The sequence below is a fragment of the Zalophus californianus genome, chromosome 3, assembly GCF_009762305.2.
Source record: "Zalophus californianus isolate mZalCal1 chromosome 3, mZalCal1.pri.v2, whole genome shotgun sequence".
Lineage (NCBI taxonomy): Eukaryota > Metazoa > Chordata > Mammalia > Carnivora > Otariidae > Zalophus > Zalophus californianus.
In genome coordinates this window covers 14777227-14798960 of record NC_045597.1, presented here as the reverse complement: position 1 = coordinate 14798960, position 21734 = coordinate 14777227, and the positions used below count along the sequence as shown (strand labels likewise).

Here is a 21734-nt window from a genome sequence, read left to right as displayed (position 1 = left end):
TTTTGAAAATCTGATGCCAATCAGATTTTCTTTCCTTATAATCCTTATTGCTAAATGTACAAATAATTCCTTTTTTCCCAAAGCCTTTGTTTTGATGATTCCTAGTCAATTTTCCCAGTTACACAGTATACCCTTTTAATAATGTGGGTTCAAGTCTTTTATTTCAGAAAATTGTCTAATTACAGTTTTAAACATTTGCTCTGTCCATTTCAGAGACTCCACTATAGGAATGTTGGATTTCCTTTACCTGCCTTTTACTTATCATTTTTCTTGAATCCTTTCTATTTCTGTTTTAATTTCTTTGCATTTCTTAATTCTATCCACTATGTCTTCTACTGTGTTTTTTATAAGGTCAGTTCTCCTTTGTGCCATTTGTAATTTTGATTGTCATTTATGAAATGGTTACTTTCAAGATCTTTGTAAAGTGCTTCCAGCTCTGGTTTCACACACTCTGGTGATCTGAGCATCACCCCCTCTTCTCAGCCCATCTTTGCTGTGAGTCACTGTCATTCGGCATTATGTGTTGCTTCTCAGTTTCATTAGCTTTTCAAGCACATGTCTGAATGTCGTGTTGCAATCTTTCTCTGCTTACTGAAGTTTCTTCATCTATAGTATAGTTTTGCTCCTCCTCTCCCCCTTTACAGTGAGATCGTTAGATGGATTTAGTAGTTCTACCTTTCTGATTAAGCATATCTGAATTACTTAGATTTTCTTGGAGTAAAAGAAGCAAAATTAGCCTTCCATGTTTCTGGCCTGAAGTTTCCTTATAGAGATCAGCAGTTTAAGCTGGGTCACCCAATGTAGACAGTCTTCCTTAGATTCTCCAACATTAACCCGGCTCAAAGGCTCTGATCACCAGGCACTTGATCTCTTCACTTTGCCACCAGAGGATGCTGCCCTTATCTCCTGGATGAGCTGTCCCCTTGAACTGGCCAGGTTTTCTTACATCTGCCACTTCCGTGCACTTCACACGACTCCTCTCTCCACCTCCCTCAGCAGACGTGTCCTCTCCTGTTTTAGTCCCACCTGCCCGTAGTGTTCCGACTCAGAGTAGAGTCCTCTCCTCTGACGGTGAGTGCTTGCTGATGCTCTCTGGGGCTGTCATTCTGGGACCCCCTCCATGTTCCACTCTTCCCTCCACGCGACTGTGGCTTTATACTTCAGTTCCACTGGTGCTGGACATTTCCCCCCACACACAAAATTTAGAGTTTTAGGTTTTTGCCTTCTGCTAGTTTTGCTGAAAATGTTGTTTCATTCTTCCTGTTGCTATGTTTGATTTTTAGGAGAATAAATAGGACTATTTTGAATTGGGCTGCAGCCATATTCCTATTGGAACCAATCACTATATTCTTAACAAAATGTCAGCTTAGGCCAGCTTTAACTCAAAATATGACTAAATAAAATTAACCAAAGCCAGCCTCCTTACCTAAGTTGATAATAAAATGCTGAATTATACAAATAATAAAGATACTACAATTTAAAAGATTCAAATAATTCCTAAAGAATGTGGAGATATAGCAAATACTAGGATTGACAGATAATGTTAATCCTAGATAATGTAAATGAAAGATCTTTTTAAATGTGATATTAGAATTAACTCTTTCTGTAATAATTCTAACCTTAAAACTTGTTGCTTTAACTACATTTCCATTATTTCTGCCATCTTGCAGTTGTATATGTTTACAAAATATGCTCACAGAGGATTCTAATCTGAACCATATAATTACATTTTACAGGAGAGGTTTAAAGAAGATGACTTCCTCAAAGCTAGTACCAGGGGCGCCTGGGTGGCTCAGATGGTTAAGCATCTGCCTTCGGCTCAGGTCATGATCCTAGGGTCCTGGGATCGAGCCCCACATCAGCAGAGAGCCCTGCTTCTCCCTCTCCCTCAACTGTTCCCTCTGCTTGTGCTCTCTCGCTCTGTCAAATAAATAAATAAAATCTTTAAAAAAAAAAAAAAAAAAGCTAGTACCAGGAACTAAACCCAGAACTTCTGCCTGTTCTTTCTTATTTCCATAGCTACTTTATTCCTTCAGTTCTTCTAATAGCCCTAAAATCATGGTTTCATAGAGCAACAGAAATTATTCTGAGTTTCTTTCAAACATAGAAACATTGTTTTATAGTTTCAAGAGCATAAGATAAAATGCAATTTAACAAATGGAAAAGGAATGTATGAAATTTAACATATTTGATGATATTACTGTAACCAAGTTCTTAATATAAAGAACTCCCAAATCTCAGTGGCTTACTAAAGGAAACATTTACTTCTTGCTCATATCATATATTCACACCTTCAAGTCATCTTCACTTCTACTCCAGGGCCTTTTTCATTTCAGGCGCCAGACCAGGCGAGCAGCCTCTATGTGGGACATGCCTCATGAAAGCAGAAGCAACAAGGCAACTGAACCACAAAGCATCTGCTTGCACAGATGTGGGTATCTGCTCATTTTATATTAGCTAAAGTGACATGGCATCAATCAACATCAGAGGGAAAAGAGTGGCTGTGAACAATAACATAATCCATCTCAATATTTCATGTTTTCCCTCTGCAAAATATCAACCAATGATCTTAAATTTTTAAACAGCCTTTCCCCCTATGACTTTCTATCTACTAGCAATATCAAATCTTTGGTCATAAAGTACTATAGGGAAAATAACACTGTCTCTCCCCACTTTTCTAGCTAGCTACTGTCTACTTCTTGAGTCATCTCTTGCCCTCCTAGAGGGAAATGAGACCACCTATGTCATTACAGCTCAACTACTGGGACTGAGAATGGAGATCACTTGAGCCAATATCACTTAACTATTACAGGAAATTCTTGTCCAGGAAGATAAAGTTATAGATGATTAAATAACCATTTGCTTCAGGAAGTTCTTGCAAACAAATTGTTCCAGGCAAATCTGGAATATATGTGCAAAACAGTCTGGTTTGCAAATCTGAACAGTTACCTAATCTGGGCAAAGAGTTTGCTTGTAAGTTGGCTCATCAAAACCATCACTTTTGTGTTGACCGATCCTAAACTACTATGTTACAAACTCCACGCAATCCCAAATAATTCCCTCCACCTTGAAAGACCCAATCAAACCTCTTGAACAGAAGCTCTAGAACCTATAAATAATCTACCATAACATCCTTCATTTGAGAGTAAGATTCTACCATGGTATTGTTCTCCCTTACTTCAGTAAGTGATTAAACTCAGCGTTGCTTTATCAACAGGTTTTCCTGTTGGTTTTCACAGAGGAGCTGACAGTCTACATTAGACTCCTCCTACCCCACCTGGTTTTATTAAATGCATTTCTCTAAATTTTGTATGTTGTTCTTCTGGAAATAGGAGTCAGTCAAGAATTTTGAGAAAAAACAAAAGTAGATCAAATTTCTTAATCTCCCCAAATATCTTTGTTTTCTCATTACCTGGCAAGATGTTTGGCCCTTGAACAAATTCTAAGTGCTTATGAGATTGATCTGAAATGAACTATGTATCAGAGCATAAATTCTGGTTCTTTTACCAACTCTATGACCTAACAGAAATCACTGGATCTCATTTTATAAATTGGGGTATTAATAACTGCTATAATACACACATAATTTATAAAACTACCTGTTGCTAAGCATTGACTATATTACAGATAACATTTAAACATTGACCAGTTTTTAATTCAACAAATATTTCTGAGGGAAAGCGCCACACCAGGCACCATACTCATTCAAGCCTCCAGATTCAGAGTTTCCTGATTTCCTCAATTCTATCACCTTCCACTTCCACTCTGCTTCAGCAACCAGCTTTGGCTGTTACCCTATGATTAGGCCATCGCACTGGTCTACCTGTGAAATTTTCCAGTGCAATGATCTGGTCTTCAGTCCTTCCAATGACCTCTCTTTCATCCCCACTATATTGTTCTTTAACCTCATGAAGTCCTCCAGCCTTTCGACCCTAAGTCACCACTTGGAGCAATGCTCGGATGACCAGAACACCCACTCGGGACTTTTAAATGAGCACAAAAATATACTGGATGAAGCCACTGATACTCTGGCATCCTTTATTTTTCCTCCCTTTTCTTCGCTACTCTCTCTTCTTTTCCTACTGCAGGTATGTTATTCAAACAAAATTCACTGGAAATACAGCAACTTTCATTAGAAAACAATCCATTCTGTTCCAAGAAGGGTAACAGCAATTAGGAAAATTACAGAAAGGAGTAATACTACAACTAGTTTTGGAGGATAAGCAATAATTTGTTAGGTGGTCAGTGAGGCAAGAATACCCCATACAGGGATGCTGTATGACGGCTCTCAACACCCAGCCTTCAGCCATGGACTAGGCATCTACTTCTTCACTATTACTGTTGGAGTTGTTGGTCACCATCAGGAGAGCTGACATCTATTGAGAGCTCTGTCTCCATGGGACAGGCACTGTTGGCTGGCTAAGCTAACCCACCTCTCCTCAGCTTGCCTCAATTACAAGAACACGAGTTTTCTAGCCTCCCTTGCAGCAATAGATAGCTTCATGACAAAATTCTGGCCAACATGATGGAAGTAGTCAGCTGAAGTGTTCCAGGAAGGCTTTAGAGAGGATACATGTGGCTAATACCATCCTCCTGCCTCTTTCAGCTTTGAATACAAATAAGAAGCCTAGAGCTGTGGGAGCCACTCTGCAGCCACAGAAGGAGAAAATCTGTAACCACCTACTCTGAGACTTTTTTACGTGAGAAAAACAAACTCCTAGTGTTCAGGGCCCTGTGCATCTGGTTCTATTTCTTAAAGCCAAGGCAGTCCTATGTCATTAAGCTGGGCAGTGTTCTAAGCACTTCACAAATACTACACAGCTAGGGTCATTTGGGTTCTTAAGGTAATTTAAGAGACCACTTGGCAGAATCTTATCAAACTACTGATCAACTGTGCCCTATATGACATATGATTCTAATAATGTTCCTGTGGTCCAAACCTGACTCGGGCCTCACAAGCTTTTAAAGCAAAACCAATTATGAGAAACAGAATCGTTAACTCATAGCTTTATTCTTTATCCTATAAAGAAAACCATACTACGTGGGCAGAAGATCTGGAGTACAGGGTGCATGAAGAAGTAAGATATATGTCAGGAAAGATTGGCTAGGATCACAGACTGTAAGCTATATAGAGTAGACAATCTAAAAATGGAAAAACCTGAACTGTTTTAACAATCAAAAAAGCACAAATTATCATTTTCTTTTTTGCATGAAAATTGGAGATCCAAAGTCTAAAATAGTGATATTAGTGTAGTAAATTAAAAAAAAAAAATTCAAACAAACCTTTTGATTTTCCTGTATTTCCTCCCTCATAAGTTGATTTACAGCAATTCTGGTCAGAGATCTGGGAAAATAAATACTGATACAATTAATTTTTTCTTAAATATTTAAGACTAATCTGTAATTCAGTGTAATATAATACTCTGGATAAGAACCTAAAATCTCGAAATGCTTCATAACCGAAAAGTATACATTTCCATGCAGCCTATTTGACAACTGGTACAATGGCTTTCATTTGACAAGGGTGTTTGATGCAGGTGTATTACAGACTGTCAAGAGTTCATGCACACTCTGGGTGATGTATGGAGTTGCTGAATCACTGTACTATACACCTGAAACTAATATAATACTGTTTGTTAATTACACTGGAATTAAAATAAAAACTTAATTTTAAAAAAGGGCTCATGTGTACTAACTGTATGCATTAAGTACTGTCAGAACTTGTTTACTACTAGATACTTATTTTTCAAATATACTTGACTGAAAATGCTATTTTGTGCTATTTGGCCCGTACAGAGAAATTTTGTATGAAATTACCAATATCATCAAATGTGTCAATGCAAACGGGCAATTTTCAGAATACCTGGACATAAAGATTTTGGTTAACCTGGGACCTCTACCAGAGCATGTAAGTTCTAAACGACTAATAAAACTGATTTCATGTATTCACTCTTGAATATCCCCTATAACTTAAAGACAGAGAAGATTTTTTTTAACAAGTCTATTAACTACATTTATTTGACTTGATAACTCCTAGCAAAATTAGTTACATATTTGTCAATTTTATGCAAATAAAATTATTGAAAAATTAAAAGATTGATAATGTAAAGTTCAGCTTTAAAGGAAGGGAAAAATGAAGGGGGGCAATCAGACGGGGAGATGAACCATGAGAGACGATGGACTCTGGGAAACAAACTGAGGGTTTTAGAGGGTAGGGGAGTGGGGGGATACGTTAGCTCAGTGATGGATATTAAGGAGGGCACGTACTGCATGGAGCACTGGGTGTTATACGCAAACAATGAATCAGGGAACACTACATCAAAAACTAATGAGGTACCGTATGGTGACTAACATAACATAATAAAAAAAAATAAAGTAAAACACAAGCAGAAAGGGGTATCTTAAAACAACCCACAATAAGTATGCATTATCTCCTAAAATTTGGCAGCATTTGAGAGAAATTACATTAGATAATTTGATAATGCAAATTTTTCATTCATTTAGCGAATATTTTATCATTTATTGTCTATCGAGTGGCTTTACAGATATGCTCAAGCCTATAAATTAGCCACTGAGCAGTGTTACCATAGTTTGCAATTTTTTTTAATGATCAACCACAAACTAAGAGCAGAGTTTAGCAACAGAACCCTGGATTACAACTGACTTACTGTCAACAGAGTGAATAAACGGTCTTCTTAAAACTAGAGTTATTTCACTTAATTTGCATTTGACCTAGTAATTTCAGAAACAGCAGTGCAGCTAAACATTTATGCACATATGCATATTTCTGTTCTAATATATAAATACTGACTTCTCAAATTCTTGAGTGTTTAAACTAAAATGAACACAAAGAGTCACATCAATACATTAATTCTTAATCTGTAAATAAGTTGACAAACCCCTCTATTTCAGGGTCCCCTGGAAAGGTTCTTGTTATCTTGTGGCCAACTCTGTACTACTTATTTATCTTACAAAGGAAAGAATATCTAGATGTAAATTCAGTAATCTGCAGTGTGGACAAATGTACAACCTAGTGTCTGAGACACACAGAGGCACAGCAATCCCCCACAGGCGGAGAGGGCTGTGACCACGGCAGGAATGCTCTCCCCTTCAGGAAAAACAGGGCTGCACTTGTCACGGGCTCTGTATCTTCAAGATAAGCTAACTTATTTTCACTGGTTGCTTATAATTGTAGATCCTGTCATTCCTAACCAGGCTACAAATGCATAAGAGTTTTGTTATTTCGTAGAAATACTGATTACTTTTAGACATGCAAATGTATTATCTATTGAACTGCAAGATATGTTTAATGTAAAATCTGTATTTCTGGAAGAAGTTCGATTAGGTATCCTACTGGAAAAAAAGTAAATATTCCATAAGTAAGACATTACTACCTGTTTAGAATCTGAAAGGGTAAGAACATGATCTAGCCATACTCTGGGCATAAATCTATTTAGAATAACACTTTTCATCGCCCCCTACCTAGAAAAGAGAAAAATTACTCCCTCATTATTCATTCCTTAAACAAGTTTACCATATCTGGATTACCATACCACTGTTTATGTTTAAACAATTTTAATAAATTATTTTTCCTTTCTATTTGCCTCTAATTCAGGAATTCTATCTTGCAGTACACACACACGTATACACAACCCAATACTCTCCTCTGATAAGAAAACAACATGCATATGATGAAGAAATATCCTGAGTTCATTAACACTGTATCTATTAGAATTGATATCACCATGTTAAAATGAAATCAGCTATTTTCATAAAATTTATTTAATGGAAAAAGTTCTGGCTATAAATCAAAGTAATAAGCTTTAACATACCTGGCTTTTATGGGGAAGTTCTGTGAAATGTCTTTCATTAATTTTACAGCATCATAAACTGGAGTGGACATTATTTGAGAAGCTGCCTGAAAACTAAGATCTGGAAAAAAAAATTAAGCAATCTAGCATAGTATCAGATCTTTATCAACATCACCATGTAATTTAAATAATTTAGTCAACACTTCTTGCCATGTATGTATATATAGATATTAACACTCTTATATTTTAACATTCTTCAAAAGTTTTAAATGGAAGGCTATCACTTATGTCCAAATAAGGTAAGCTTTACACTTTCATGAAGGACTAATTATCATTTAATACCTATTGTTTTCCACAAATTACAGTATAGCTTCAAAAAGATACAGGGAAAGAAATGTTGATGCAAAACTATTTTTTCTAAGGTTGAAGAAAACATGAAACAAAAGCTTTGGTAAGAATAACAAAAGGAAAAAAGAGCTTTGAGGAGCCAATTCTGGAAAGAACTTTAAAATCCAATGTGTCCAACTGAGTAAATATCAAACACTCACTTTCTCTTTCAACATGTTTTAACTTTATACCACAATGAAAATAAAATCCTAAACTTGGTATTTTCCTCGATACTACAGTTCTATGGAAAGCAAACTGTGGCTTATGTGGTCAGTCTCCAGTACGTCGTAAGTAGTCATTTTTCTTAGTCTCCTTTACTTGGTCAAGATTCAGAAAAGATTTTAAAGCTGAGTTCTGTTCATTACGGAACAGTGAAACATATTGTTTCTCTTTAACATTTCACCACGGGTAGAAACCTAGCTTACCATATGCTAGCAAAATAACCAGTTTAGCATAACAAGGCTAATTTTGTTTCCACGTTCTCAGGGTAGTGAATTGGGTTGGAGTCAAAGCTTAGGAAGAGAGGTTCTTAGCACAGCTTCCCATGGGATGGAGAGCCTAACAACCAAGGTTCAAATTCCACCTATCACTTTCTAGCTGAGTAACTTTAAATAGCATTTCCTCAACCAGCTTCAGCAAGTTTCCAGCTCCAGCAATGCAGTGAAATTGTCAGTGCTCAGTACTATCTCCTGATTGCCAAACGCAATAGCCATTTCTCAATGCTTATCTCACTAAGATCCTTCTGCAAGGGGATCACTTCCTGCAAAGAAGTACTGACTTTCTATTCAATAAATGGTGCTGCGAAAACTGGACATTCACATGCAAAAGAATGAAAATGGACCCCTATCTTACACAATACACAAAAATCAACTCAAAATGGGTTAGACTTAAATTTAAGACCTAAATCCATAAGATCCTGAAAGAAAACATAGGAATAAGCTCCTTGACATTAGTTTTAGCAATGATTTTTTGGATTTGACACCAAAACCAAAGGCAGCAAAGTGAAAATGAACAAGTGGGACTATATCATACTACAAACCTTCTACACAGCAAGGAAATCAACAAAATGAAAAAGCAAGCTACAGAACGGGAGAAAATATTTGCAAATCATCTGATAAGGGGTTAATAACAAAAATATACAAGGAACTCCTGTAAACTGGTATAGCCACTATGGAAAACATTATGGGGATTCCTCAAGAAAGTAAAACTAAAATCACCATGTGATCCAGCAATCCCACTTCTGCATATGTATCCAAAGGAAATGAAATCAGTAACTCAAAGAGCTATCTGTACTCCCATGTTCACTGCAGCAGTATTCACAGCAGACAGGATGGAAACAACCTAAATGTCCACGGATGAGTGACGGTTAGAGAAAATGTGGTACATACATATAGTGGAATATTATTCAGCATTAAATAGAATAGAAATTTTGCCATTTGTAACAACATGGTGAACCTGGAGGACATTATGCTAAGTGAAAACAGCCAGACAGAGAAAGACAAATACTGCACAGTATCACTTATATGTAAAATCTAAAAAAAAAAAAAAAAAGTCAAACTCACACAGAGTAGAAAAGTAGCTGCCTGGGACTGGATAGAGGAAAGATGGAGAGGTTGGGAAAAGGGCATACATTTTCAGCTATAAGATGAAGAGGGGATGAGAATCTAACATATACCAGGGTGACAAGAGTTGGTATCACTGTACTGCATAATTGAAATTTGCTAAGGGAGTAGAGAGTAAATGTTCTCACTAAAAAAAGTACCTGATACACAAGGAGGTGCTCACTATTGATGAATGAATGAATAGTAAAATTACAAGATCCTTTATGTTGTTTCTCATTCTATTGTTATTAAAGGCATTTATAAGTAATACAATTTTTAACTGATGTGTATATTTAGGGATATACATATTTTTAGGTGAGAAAACTTAGTCATTGCTTACATGACTGAATGGTGTAACAACTTATAAAAGAGGAAGGTGTATGATCAAAGATCTTGCCTGACAGTATTTGGCTATACAACATTATACTCAAAAAGGCACAATGCTAGGCAGAAGAAAGAATTTAGACTTTATAACGACACAGATCTGCTCATTTTAGGTATCCCTGATTTGTGCTTTATCAGATTTGTGAACTTAGATTCATTATTTTAAGTGTCCATTTCTTAATTTCCTCATCTGGAAAAGTGGAATATATAACTCATACGAGTTTTTAAAAAAGTAATTAGGATAATGTATATAAATAGCCTAACATTTTGCCAGATAGAGTGTTGGCTAATTTTTTTTTTTTTTAAGATTTTATTTATTTGACAGAGAGAGAGAGACAGCGAAAGAGGGAACACAAGCAGGGGGAGTGGGAGAGGGAGAAGCAGGCTCTTGGCCGAGCAGGGAGCCCAACGCAGGGCTTAATCCCAGGACCCTGGGATCATGACCTGAGCCGAAGGCAGACGCTTGACGACTGAGCCACCCAGGCGCCCCTCTGGTTTTCAAAATTTTTATGTTTACTAAGATCCTCTGAAGATATGCAGGGTCTATTTTAGCTCAGTTTATCTTCAGAATCCAGTGTTTTCCAAAATGTCAGTTGGAACCCATTAGTTAGTAGTGAAATCAGATGGATAGGTAATATGAAGTTATTTTTCTAATGAAAATAGGGTAGGAAAAAAAGTTTGTCAGATTGAATAAAATGTAGTAAACATACACATTGTATGCAGAAGCTTTTTTTTACTTTTCTTTTTTTTAGTTTTGAGCATATCTATGCATTCTTACATCATACACTTGTATATGGGTCTTGAGGTAAAATAGGTTTCCTACTGTAGCTCTCAGCCAAAAATTATGAAACCATGGATGTACAGACATGGCTGACCTGTAGTAGATATACAATAAATATTTGGTAAATCAATAAAAAAGTAAAAAAGATAGTGCTTACATTCTGTCTTGGAAATCTACTTTGTTTAGCTTCTGTAATGTGCTCCTCCACTTCTTCACGGGCTGTACTTTCCACCTTTCCACATGTGGATGAGCACCACAGCGCCCGCCCTCGTGTACCAACTGGTCACTCTACACCACCAGTCAGCTCCCCCTCCTTTGTAAGCCTTTGTGCTAAGATGTTCAGCTCTTTCAATCTTCTCCTTTTAGCTTACAGACTTTATGCTCTCACCCCATGACTGGACCCTGTCATCTGAATATGTCACAGTCACTTTAAGCAATCCTTTTAACATCAGTCTCGTTATTCCTGAACTCCACCTTCAACCCTGAAACATACTGACATGTTTTATATTCTCCCTATTCAGGCTCAAAGCTGGAAATCTTCAAGCCATCTTTGACTCCTTTCATCTCCTCAGTATTTGCTCAATCCAGCCTTCCTTTCTATGCTGTCTACCAGTGACAGCACAATCTCTCACCACAGGATTTCAAAGATGTCTTAATGGAGTTCCTGGTTCTGGTTCATCCAAATCTATCTTACATAGTCATTAGCCAGATCCATTAAAACTAAGCTGACTGAGCACATCCTCTGTTTATAAGCCTTCAAAGCACCCCATCACCTCCAATTATCGCCTACAATTATATTTTCTAAATTATGGGTTCCTTGGAGAACATTTTGAAGGAAAAAGTAGAATGCTGTTTGCCTGAAACAGATGGAGAAACTGGAGAGCAGTGGGCAGTGACTGTTAATGGGTATGTTACTTTCCTTTCCGGGTGATGAAAATACTCTAAAATTGACTGCGGTGACAGTTAAACTCAAAATATACTAAAACCCATCAGATGGTACATTTTAAAGAGATGAACTGTATAGTATGTTATCTCAATAAGCTGTTAACAGAAAGTTGATGGGAGATGTGATAAAGTTATGGATTACACAGCAAAATGATGTTCCCATGAATGACTAAAAATTACAAGTAATAAAAAAGAAAATTAAAAATCGAAAAGAACTTACAGTTCAAACTAAATTCTGATCACAAGATATCTGCTTACGGGAGGTCAGCACAAGGCTGTTCTAAGCTAACACTGAAATATGCAATGGTCTATTAAACTCAAAATTTTAAACAGAAGAAAACTAGTATGATTTAGTTCTGTTTTCCTGACTGACTAGTCAATGTTATAGATTCCTTGAAATGTGATTTAATACTTGAGATGAACCTACAAGATAAATCAGTGTATACTTTAAAAATGATTAGATAATATCAAAAACTACACTTTGTATAATTTAAACTCTTACAAACATAAAAACATGCTTTGCTTGATGGATAACCTTTTAATTAAATATCAATTTCCACAAAAATTCACATCAGTAATTATTATCTATGAAATAATTTATATCATGTTATATAAAAGCTTATTTATCAGAACAGAGATCAGTTACCAAAATGCTACATTAAAGTAGACCAAAATACTATACCTTGTAGTTCCCAGACTTTCAAAGGCGTCATTTCTTTGTTACTCTCAATCAGGTATTTTTGGAATGCTGTCAGATTATCTCTAAGATCTGAATACCTTTCTCTACATTAGAATATGAAGTAATGTTAATTATCATCACAAGTTATACAAGCAGTATATTTTTTAAATTAACCCTTTCAAATAATTAGACACAAACTGTTCACCAAGATAATACATCATGAGGCAACTATGCCTGCAGAGCTTAAAAATAATGAGAGCTGTGTATGTGCACTTTTTTCAATATATAAAACAAAACAAAACAAAACCTGAAGGGATAGACTCTCGATTGTTAACATGCTAACATTACCTAAAAGGGACCCAAGGGTGAGGGCAGAATTATTAGCTTTCATGCTCTATACTTTTTAACATTTTATAAATTACAGTATTGCTTTTATAATTTAAAACAAAACTATTTTATAAAGAAAACACGAATGCTTCCTATACACTTTTGCCTGACGTTAAACACATCTAGGTATCTTTTTTGAGAGTGCCAAATAATAATGTAATAGGAATGACATTTTACTATACATAGGATCTCAACTGTGGCTTCTTTCTTCTAACTCTTACGAAATCAAGACATGGTGCCATTTTAGATTTTAAATAGTATTCTCTCTTAAAAAAAACTTTACTTCCAACACAACTTACAAAACATATATTTTCAACAGTAAAAAGATTTTAAAAAGTGAAATAAAAAATATACAGAACCATATACACAGAAATGCATTAATCTTATATTTAACAATAAACATAGTGTCGATATCATGCAATTTTATTACAGGGACCAGGTTTTAAAAAACAAATCAAGACTGACTACAACTGTTACACTTACAGTCAAGTGAAAAAGCACCAGAACTTCTCCTAAAAGGAAATTCACTACAAATTAAATTAACCCCTTTCTCAAATATTTTTTTTTTGAAGATTTAATTTATTTTCCTGGTAGGGAGAGTGAGAGAGCACAAGCAGGGGGTGCAGCAGGCAGAGGGAGAGGGAGAAGCAGGCTCCCCGCTGAGCAAGAAGCCTGATGTGGGGCTCGATTCCAGGACCCTGGGATCATGACCCGAGCGGAAGGCAGACGCTTAACTGACTGAGCCACCCAGGGGCCCCTCAAATATTTTAAATCACAGAATATTAAGTTTATAAGAGCCATTATTGTTTTTCATATTTAACCATAATCTTAACAATTTTCACTGCTGAATTTATGTAACTCAGACAAAAATACATTATTCATATAATATCTCAAAGCAAAGGGTTTTGCCTCAATCGAGTAACTGTGTAAGAACTAATTTTGAGTACTTCCTCTTTTAAAAAACTAATATCCCAGGGCTCCAAAAACTTCTTGTATGTTGTGCAATTTATTCCAATGGAAAGTTACGTTTAAAAAAGAATTAAGAAAAAAAGAACAGAATTGTGGATTCCAAGATGTTGAGACAACTGACAATGAAATAAAAATGTATTGTTATCTACTAAATAAATACCTTACTTAGAATAAATCTGTTTTGGGAGCCTGGGTGGCTCAGATGGTTAAGCGTCTGCCTTCGGCTCAGGTCATGATCCCAGGGTCCTGGGATCGAGTCCCGCATCGGGCTCCCTGCCCGGCGGGAAGCCTGCTTCTCCCTCTGCTTCTCTCTCTCTGTCTCTCATGAATAAATAAATAAAATCTTTAAAAGAAAAAAAGAATCAATCTGTTTTATGCATTAACTTCTTAAGGCCACTAGTATGCCACTGGACCGATATACTTTAGAAATATAACTCCGTCATCTGTATAAATTAGTAGTCTCCAAAAACGTTCGCTTGCTCTGTAACAATATCTGCTCACCAGGAGAACTGATCTTAGTGTCCTTTATAAATACTTAGAATACCAGGCAAAAATTAAAGCTATTAATAAAAACTGTCCTTTACCTTTAATTAATTTTGCCTTTGTAATGAAACCACACACTTTCCCTTTTGTAAATGAGGGAAAGCACATATAAAACAGCAACCCCATTCATGAGGACTCAGAGGGCACTTACCAACCTGTTCCTGGTCTTCAATCAGTGATGCAGGAAAAAAAGGGCGGCCACAACTTTAATTTTTGAATGGTTACTTATCCATGTATATGAAATTAAGACCAGATGTTAAAAGGTTTTTACTATGGCACTCCACACACAGAATATTAAGAAATTAAGAAAATAAATTTCTTAATTAAGAAAATAAATATTTTCTCTTCTTCTGAGGCACAAAAATTTTGATTATTTCATGCTAATGACCCAAAACTAGCCATGATTTTTCTAATCCGGTAGATCTGTAAGAGATTCTATAATGTTTTTTTGACAAAGATAACTTTGATCATTTCCAATTCTTATTTTTCTAATCATACTCATCGTACTATGAAATTCATGATTATTTTTCCATTGTGTTTTGCATTAACCATGTATTACTTCTATAATAAATAAAACCAATTACAGGTATATTTAAAGAACATGAAACATAGGCCAGCATAGCATAATGAGCTCCTTTAAGGACAAAATTAAGAGCACAGCAATGCAACTTCATTTCAATTCAGACTCACTTCAGTTTCTGGAAGAGAAATCCTTGAACTTCATTTGTCTCAATTTCATCCTCTACAGTAGTATTGGTCACTGCTGTTTTGAAAACAAAAACATTTTCAGACTGGGAAAGGAAGAGGTCATCAAAAATTAGAACGCAAACTTAAATTCTTTTTGTTTTACATTTTTTTCTTTCACAGACCAGCTCACTGATACACACGCACGCACACACTTGTATTTCTGAGTGTGCTCTGTTTTTAAACAGGCTTGGGTCATTAAATATTTAACCAATGCTTTACATATTACTTCACAGTCATGTTCTATTTTAGAACCGGAATCATAAACCAAAGTGGTTGCAACAAATCCTTTAGCTCTTAAGCCAGGCAGGAGCTCCAAGCCCTAATAAATATAGGCATGCTTACCTATTTCCAGTGCCTTTAAAGACCATCAAGAAATCTTTAGAAAGACACCAAAACTCATGGTCTCAAAGAGTAAGGATACAACATATTACCATTATTTCCCTTCCCCTTTCCTTCTCCTCTACTCACCAAACAATTATAACATACAGGGTGGCAAATGGTCTATGTGCAGGGTACTTGGGATCACAAGAACTTGTTATGTCTTAGAGCATGGGGCTGCTCTCAGAGTGTGCCTGGGCCCCTCCAGTACCCTCCCGCCCTCTCTCCTGAAGGCCCGCATCCCCTGGACTACAGCTAAAAGCCCTGAGTGCTCTGATCCAGTTTCCTTCTCCTCCCTTTTATTTCTTCATCAGGCCAACATTTATTGGCTGCCTGCTATGCTGTTTCCTGTAAGATACACACCAGGAAGAAGAGAGACAGAAAAGACACAAACTCCACTTGGTAGAAAGGAGAGAGACAAATAGACAATTTTAATACAGTATGTAAACCTTCTATGAAATAAAGCATAGAATATATGGGATATAGAGAAGAGAAAACCACCCTTGACAGAGCAAAAAGACAGTCAGCCATCTCAGAGGTACTGACAGGAGTTTTAAAAGATGAGTAGGCCTTTGATGAAAGAAAAGGGGGGCAAAGGAGGAAGGTTTCAGGCAGCAGGAACAGCATATGCTAAGGGATAAAAGTACTCTATAGAGGTTATGAAGGCTTAGCATGGAGCCAAACATGGAGGTATCCAGGCAACAGAAAATTATTCTGTATAGTAGTTTAGTGTTGCAGAACCAGAGGGTATAAATGAGAGGCTGAGGGAGAGTGATAAGGCGGAAAGAGGCTGGAGTATGAAAAGCTTTCTTTGTAATGCTACAGTACTAGAATTTATGAGGGGGGGTTATGGGGAGCCTCTGAGGGATTTTAACCAGTGGAGTCACAAAGTCAGATTTTCATCATAAGGAATTCAACCCAAAAGCACTGTGAAGAACACTGATTCATCTATTTTGGGGGGTAAGGAGGACTTGGGGCACAGAAGGCCAAAGATCAGAGAGAAGGCCAGTTAGAAATCTGATGTATAGAGGGGAAAAAACAGAACTGAATTAAAGGAGTGGTGACTAAAATGGAGAAAAGATCTATTCCACACATATGTTTAGAGGGTGACAACAGAATTTAGTGTGTAATGTGTAATACAGATCATTCATGTGATCACCTGACTCTTACATTTTTTTGTCTGACTTTTTAAGGAAAATTCCACAAGCCCAAGGATAGCTAGAAAATGCCTTCTGTTACTATCATGACTTAATAAGATACTAAAACATCGTAAAGCTACATATAAGCTACATAGAAATACATAAAATATGAATATTACTACTTGCACAATACTTTTCCAGCACTCTAACTGATAGGACTTAACAGTAATACAGATCTTTATTTGAAGCACAATCAGGAGGACTGGCCAGAGCTAGGTCTGTGATCAGAGCAGGGCCTCCAGGACCAGATCCTGAATAGATAGAGTTGAAGCAGAAGCCACATCTGAGAGCATATAAAAGAATGAACTAAAAACGCTTAACCAGGGGTGCCTGAGTGGCTCAGGTGGTTGGACATCTGACTCTTGATTTCAGCTCAGGTCATGGTCTCAGGGTCCCGGGACTGAGCCCCATGTAAGGCTCCACACTCAGCCCGGAGTCTGCTTGAGATTCTCTCCCTCTCCCCCTGCTTGCGCATGCATGTGCTCTTTCTCAAATAAATAAATAAATCTTAAAAAAACTCTTAACCAAGAATCAGGTATAAGTAAATTTTGGATGATTCAGGTAATAAAAGATTTTCATAAGAATCTGAAAACTACTTTAGCTTCTTCAGGTCTCTAGAGTCCTTTATCTAGAGCATGCAGCTTAGTGCACAACCAGAGATATGAGTTTGTAGATCACAGATCTAATCAAATCTACTTCATCTAAACGAGCAATTCACAGGCCTCTCTCACTCTCCTTCAAGTGCAGCATTATCATGCTAACTTCATTATAAATATGTGAGACAAAGCTTCCTAAGACCGCGTGTTGCCAATGACTTTCAGACTGACTGAGACACTGACTCCTTTAGAGGCCCCCTACCCCCACCCCCAGTCCCACCCTCACTTGGCCCCCAGCCCCTGACTGGCTGGGTACCCCTTTAGATACCCCCCTACCCCCAGCCCCACCTCCAGACCGGGCTGGCTGGCCATATCTGGCTGTCACGACAGCCATGACCAGCCTCATCTACTGCCTCAGACTGCCTTGCATAGGTTACCATTTTTTATATGTTGCTGAAAATGGTTGGGAAGCCATGGGATAAAGCAAAACAAGATGCTTTTTCCAATTTTTAAAGAAGTTTTTGAGAGCACAATATTAAACATATTTCTTTCAGATTAATATCAAATTCTAAACTAAGGAGAAACAGGTCTACCCTATCTCCAGCCTCAAATTAACATGTGTAAGACTATAGTCATTAAATATTTTTGAAAAAGTATTTAAGCCTCCAAATTTTTATTCTACTCAAGTACAGAGAGTAAACTTACTTTTAACTTGGGTATCATCCAAAGTTTTGTATTCTGTACTTTTAATCGCCAGCTCCACACCGTAGCCAGATAGGTACATTTTCTGTGAGACTGGTTTCTGTTCCAATACATTTAGATTTTAAAAAAGAGAAAATATTTAGTCAAACATCTTTTAAATTCAGGATGTTTGTGTATTAGGACATTAGGGTAAATTTACTAATTTTTTAAAGATTTTATTTATTTGTCAGAGAGAGAGAGCAGAAGCAGCAGAGGGAGTGGCAGGTAGAGGGAGAAGAAGGCTTCCCGCTGAGCAGGGAGCCCGATGCGGGACTTGATCCCAGGACCCTGAGATCATGACCTGAGCCAAAGGCAGATGCTTAACCGACTGAGCCACCCAGGCACCCTTACTAATATTGACTTTTTTAAATCACTGTGGAATATTATTATTTAGGGTACATTTATATTCTCTCTCAATAGTATATCAAGGACCCAGAATTTGCTTGATTACCACTTCTTTACTTTCTAAAAGCCTTGTCATGGCTCTAATGTTTTAATTGCTCTTTTACAAAGAAAAAATACCTCATCTTTTTGTGTTATACTATGGTAACTTCCCCATTTCTCCTATGAATTAACAGAGGCTCCAATACAATCAAGTTTCAATAAAACTGTACTCCTTTCAGTGAACTACACAGGATTTGCTAATGCAGCAAATGCTATTCATTTGCTAGTTATCTAGATGTAGGACAGGTAGTGTTGCCAAAAGGGATACTACTCTGTAGCAGCAAAAGACACCAAAAAATGCACCATCTTGAACACCCTGATTAAATTTTTATTCACATTTCTCAATGATTAGAATATACCAAATGCCACAAATCAACATCTACTCTTGCAACAATAGGCAAAAGTTGTCTAAAATGGAGTTGTCTGAAGTCCTGATGATCGGAATTTTAATACCTAATCTTCCCCTTTCTGTAAAGGGCAAACACAAAATGTACTTGTAGAGATTACCCCATCAAGGAAGAGAACTCACCATTTTTTCAAAAGGTAAGCAAGCTGGATGAATATACATAACATTTTTAGAAGATGTCTAAAGCTCTTTCTAGCTTCCAGATGGAAATTCTTATCAATTTTGCTACAGTCATCATCCTTTGGCACATTCTTTCACAGCTTAGGAAACTAGTTTAACCTAGTGCCCAGCAAACTCCCTAGAACATGCTGTGCATCTCTCTTACTCAAGTTTGCAAGGGGGCAGTTTTGCAATCCTACACATGATAGAGGAAGAGGTGGAGATCAGAGGGAAGGAGAACCTCAATAGTTTTTTTTTTTTTCCTTTTATTCTCTTCTTTCCTCCCTAACTCCCCCACCCCCAACCTTAAAATTAAGTATATGACTAGAGGGACTATTCCTAGGCTGTTCTATTTCCAAATAAGATGATATACGAATGAGTTTCAGATATGCAGAGAAATATTTAACACCGCCGCCCACATGAAAATGTAATTTGCTAATTTCTCAGGCACATGCTATACTGAAAGATAGCACGAGGGAACTGAGTTGTTTATAATTATGGTCATCTGAAAAAGTTGAAAATATTTTAAAGAGTTTTCAATTTCATACAGCTCAATTTAAAAATGCATTTGACTTTCCACCAAAAAGACAATCAGCTGGTAGAGAAGCAAATTGAAGCTCCAAGTCTACATATTTTGTTATAGTTCATAAAAGAAATGCAATTTCACATAACCAATTTCCATTATCAATTCTGAAATATTATTAGCTCCTCAGGAATAAAGATATATGCTTATTAAATTCATATTTACTGTCTCCATTTGAAAATGTATTAATATAAAATGTGAACTGTAGTCTAATAAGTTTAGATTTGCAAACCAAAAATGCTCATAGACTAAACTGGTGAGAAGAATCTTTCTTCATTTTTCTATTTCTTCTCTCCCCACAAAAAGGCATCTGTTCCAAAGGCAGCATAAATATGTCCATTTTATTAGAATTACATGTTGACTAGATTTAAAATATAACTACTTTGAGTGTACGATATATCGTTCATTAAAATAAAGGCTCTAATTTGATGTGACAAAGTGCCCAGATAGTTGGCTAGTATGATTTCATAGTACATTTAATGGTCACATTCTCCAAAAAATAACCTGGGACACTGATTCTTGACAGATGAGCATACCCCCCTGTAGGGCACATTAGAATCACTTGGGGGACATTTTTTAAAAAGATAAACAATAATTTGATCTCCCACTTCCATTCCTACTGATATAATTGACATAAACACTGTATTGTGTGTTAAGGTGTATGATATAATGATTTGATAGAGACAATATGAAATGATTACCACAGTAAGTTTAGTTAATATCCATACCTCAGTATTTTTTCTTGTGATAAGTACTCTTAAGATCTATTCCTCTTAGCAACGTTCAAAAACAATATTAAGTATAGTCGCCCCAGAATTTATAACTGGAAGTCTGTACTTTCCAAACCACCTTCACCCATTATCACCACCTCCCGTTTTCTAGAGTCTGTTTTTTTTAGGTTCCACATGTAAGTGACATCATTACAGTATTTGTCTTTCTCTATCTATTTCAATTAACATAATGCCCTCAAAGCTCCATCCATTTTGTCACAAATGGCAGGATTTCTTTCCTTTTTAAGGATGAATATTATTCCACTGTATACATACACCACATTTTCTTTATCCATTCATCCACTGCTGAACACAGGGGTTGTTCCCATGTCTTCAATATGGTAGGTAATGCTGCAACGAACATGGGACGACAGATATCTTTTCAAGTTAGTGTTTTGTTTCCTTTGGATATACACCTAGAAGCAGAAATATAGGATCATATGGTGGTTCTTTTTAAAAATTTGTGAGGAACCTCCATACCACTTTCCGTAGTGGCTGTAGCAATTTACACTCTCATCAACAGTGCAAAAATATTCCCTTTTCTCCACATCCTCTCACCCTTGTCTTTTTGATAACAGTAATTCTAACAAGTGTGAGGTGGTATCTCATTGTAGTTTCTATTTATGTTTCCTGGTTAGTGATGCTGAATGCCTTTTTATGTACATGCTGGTCATTTGTATGTCTCCTTTGGAAGAATATCTATTCAGATCCTTTGCCCATTTTTTTCATCAGACTGTTTTGTTTTTTACTATTGAGTTGTATGAGGTCCTTATATATTTCAGATATTAACCCCTTATCAGATATATGATTTACAAATAGTTTCTCCCATTCCATACACCGCCTTTGATTTTGTTAATGGTTTCCTTTGCTGTGCAGAGGCTTTTTAGTTTGTTGTAGTCCTACTTTATTTTTTCCTTTTATTTTTGATTTTATTGCACTTTATTTTTGCCTTTGTTGTCTTTGCTTTTGGTGTCAAATCCAAAAAAATCACTGCCAAGACCATTGTCCAAGGGGCTTTTTCCTTAGGTTTTCTTCTAGGAGTTTCATGGTTCCATATTTTATGTTTAAATCTTTAATCCAAGTTAATTTTTGTGACTATTGTTAAGATAGGGGGGCTAGTTCCATTCTTTTGCATGTACTTATCCAATTTCTCCAGCACCATTTAAATGAGTATGCTTGGCTCCCTTGTTGAATATTAGTTGACCATATATGCATGGGTTTATT

The 21734-nt window shown here is 36.5% G+C and overlaps 1 protein-coding gene across 3 annotated transcripts in view; it reads right to left on the bottom strand.

Moving 5' to 3' along the window:
• The window catches only part of UGGT2 (UDP-glucose glycoprotein glucosyltransferase 2), a 170348-nt gene that overhangs the window by 113931 nt on the left and 34683 nt on the right, over positions 1 to 21734 (bottom strand). For 2 of the 3 annotated variants that reach the window (XM_027588084.1, XM_027588085.1), the window contains exons 6-10: positions 18113 to 18209; positions 15178 to 15250; positions 12592 to 12692; positions 7833 to 7932; positions 5284 to 5344 (exon numbers count right to left, since the gene is read on the bottom strand). In XM_027588084.1, coding sequence (XP_027443885.1) covers positions 5284 to 5344; positions 7833 to 7932; positions 12592 to 12692; positions 15178 to 15250; positions 18113 to 18209 — 432 coding nt within the window. Of the gene's footprint in view, positions 1 to 5283; positions 5345 to 7832; positions 7933 to 12591; positions 12693 to 15177; positions 15251 to 18112; positions 18210 to 20786; positions 20909 to 21734 lie in introns of those variants that run through there. The other variant, XM_027588086.1, reaches the window with a different exon arrangement.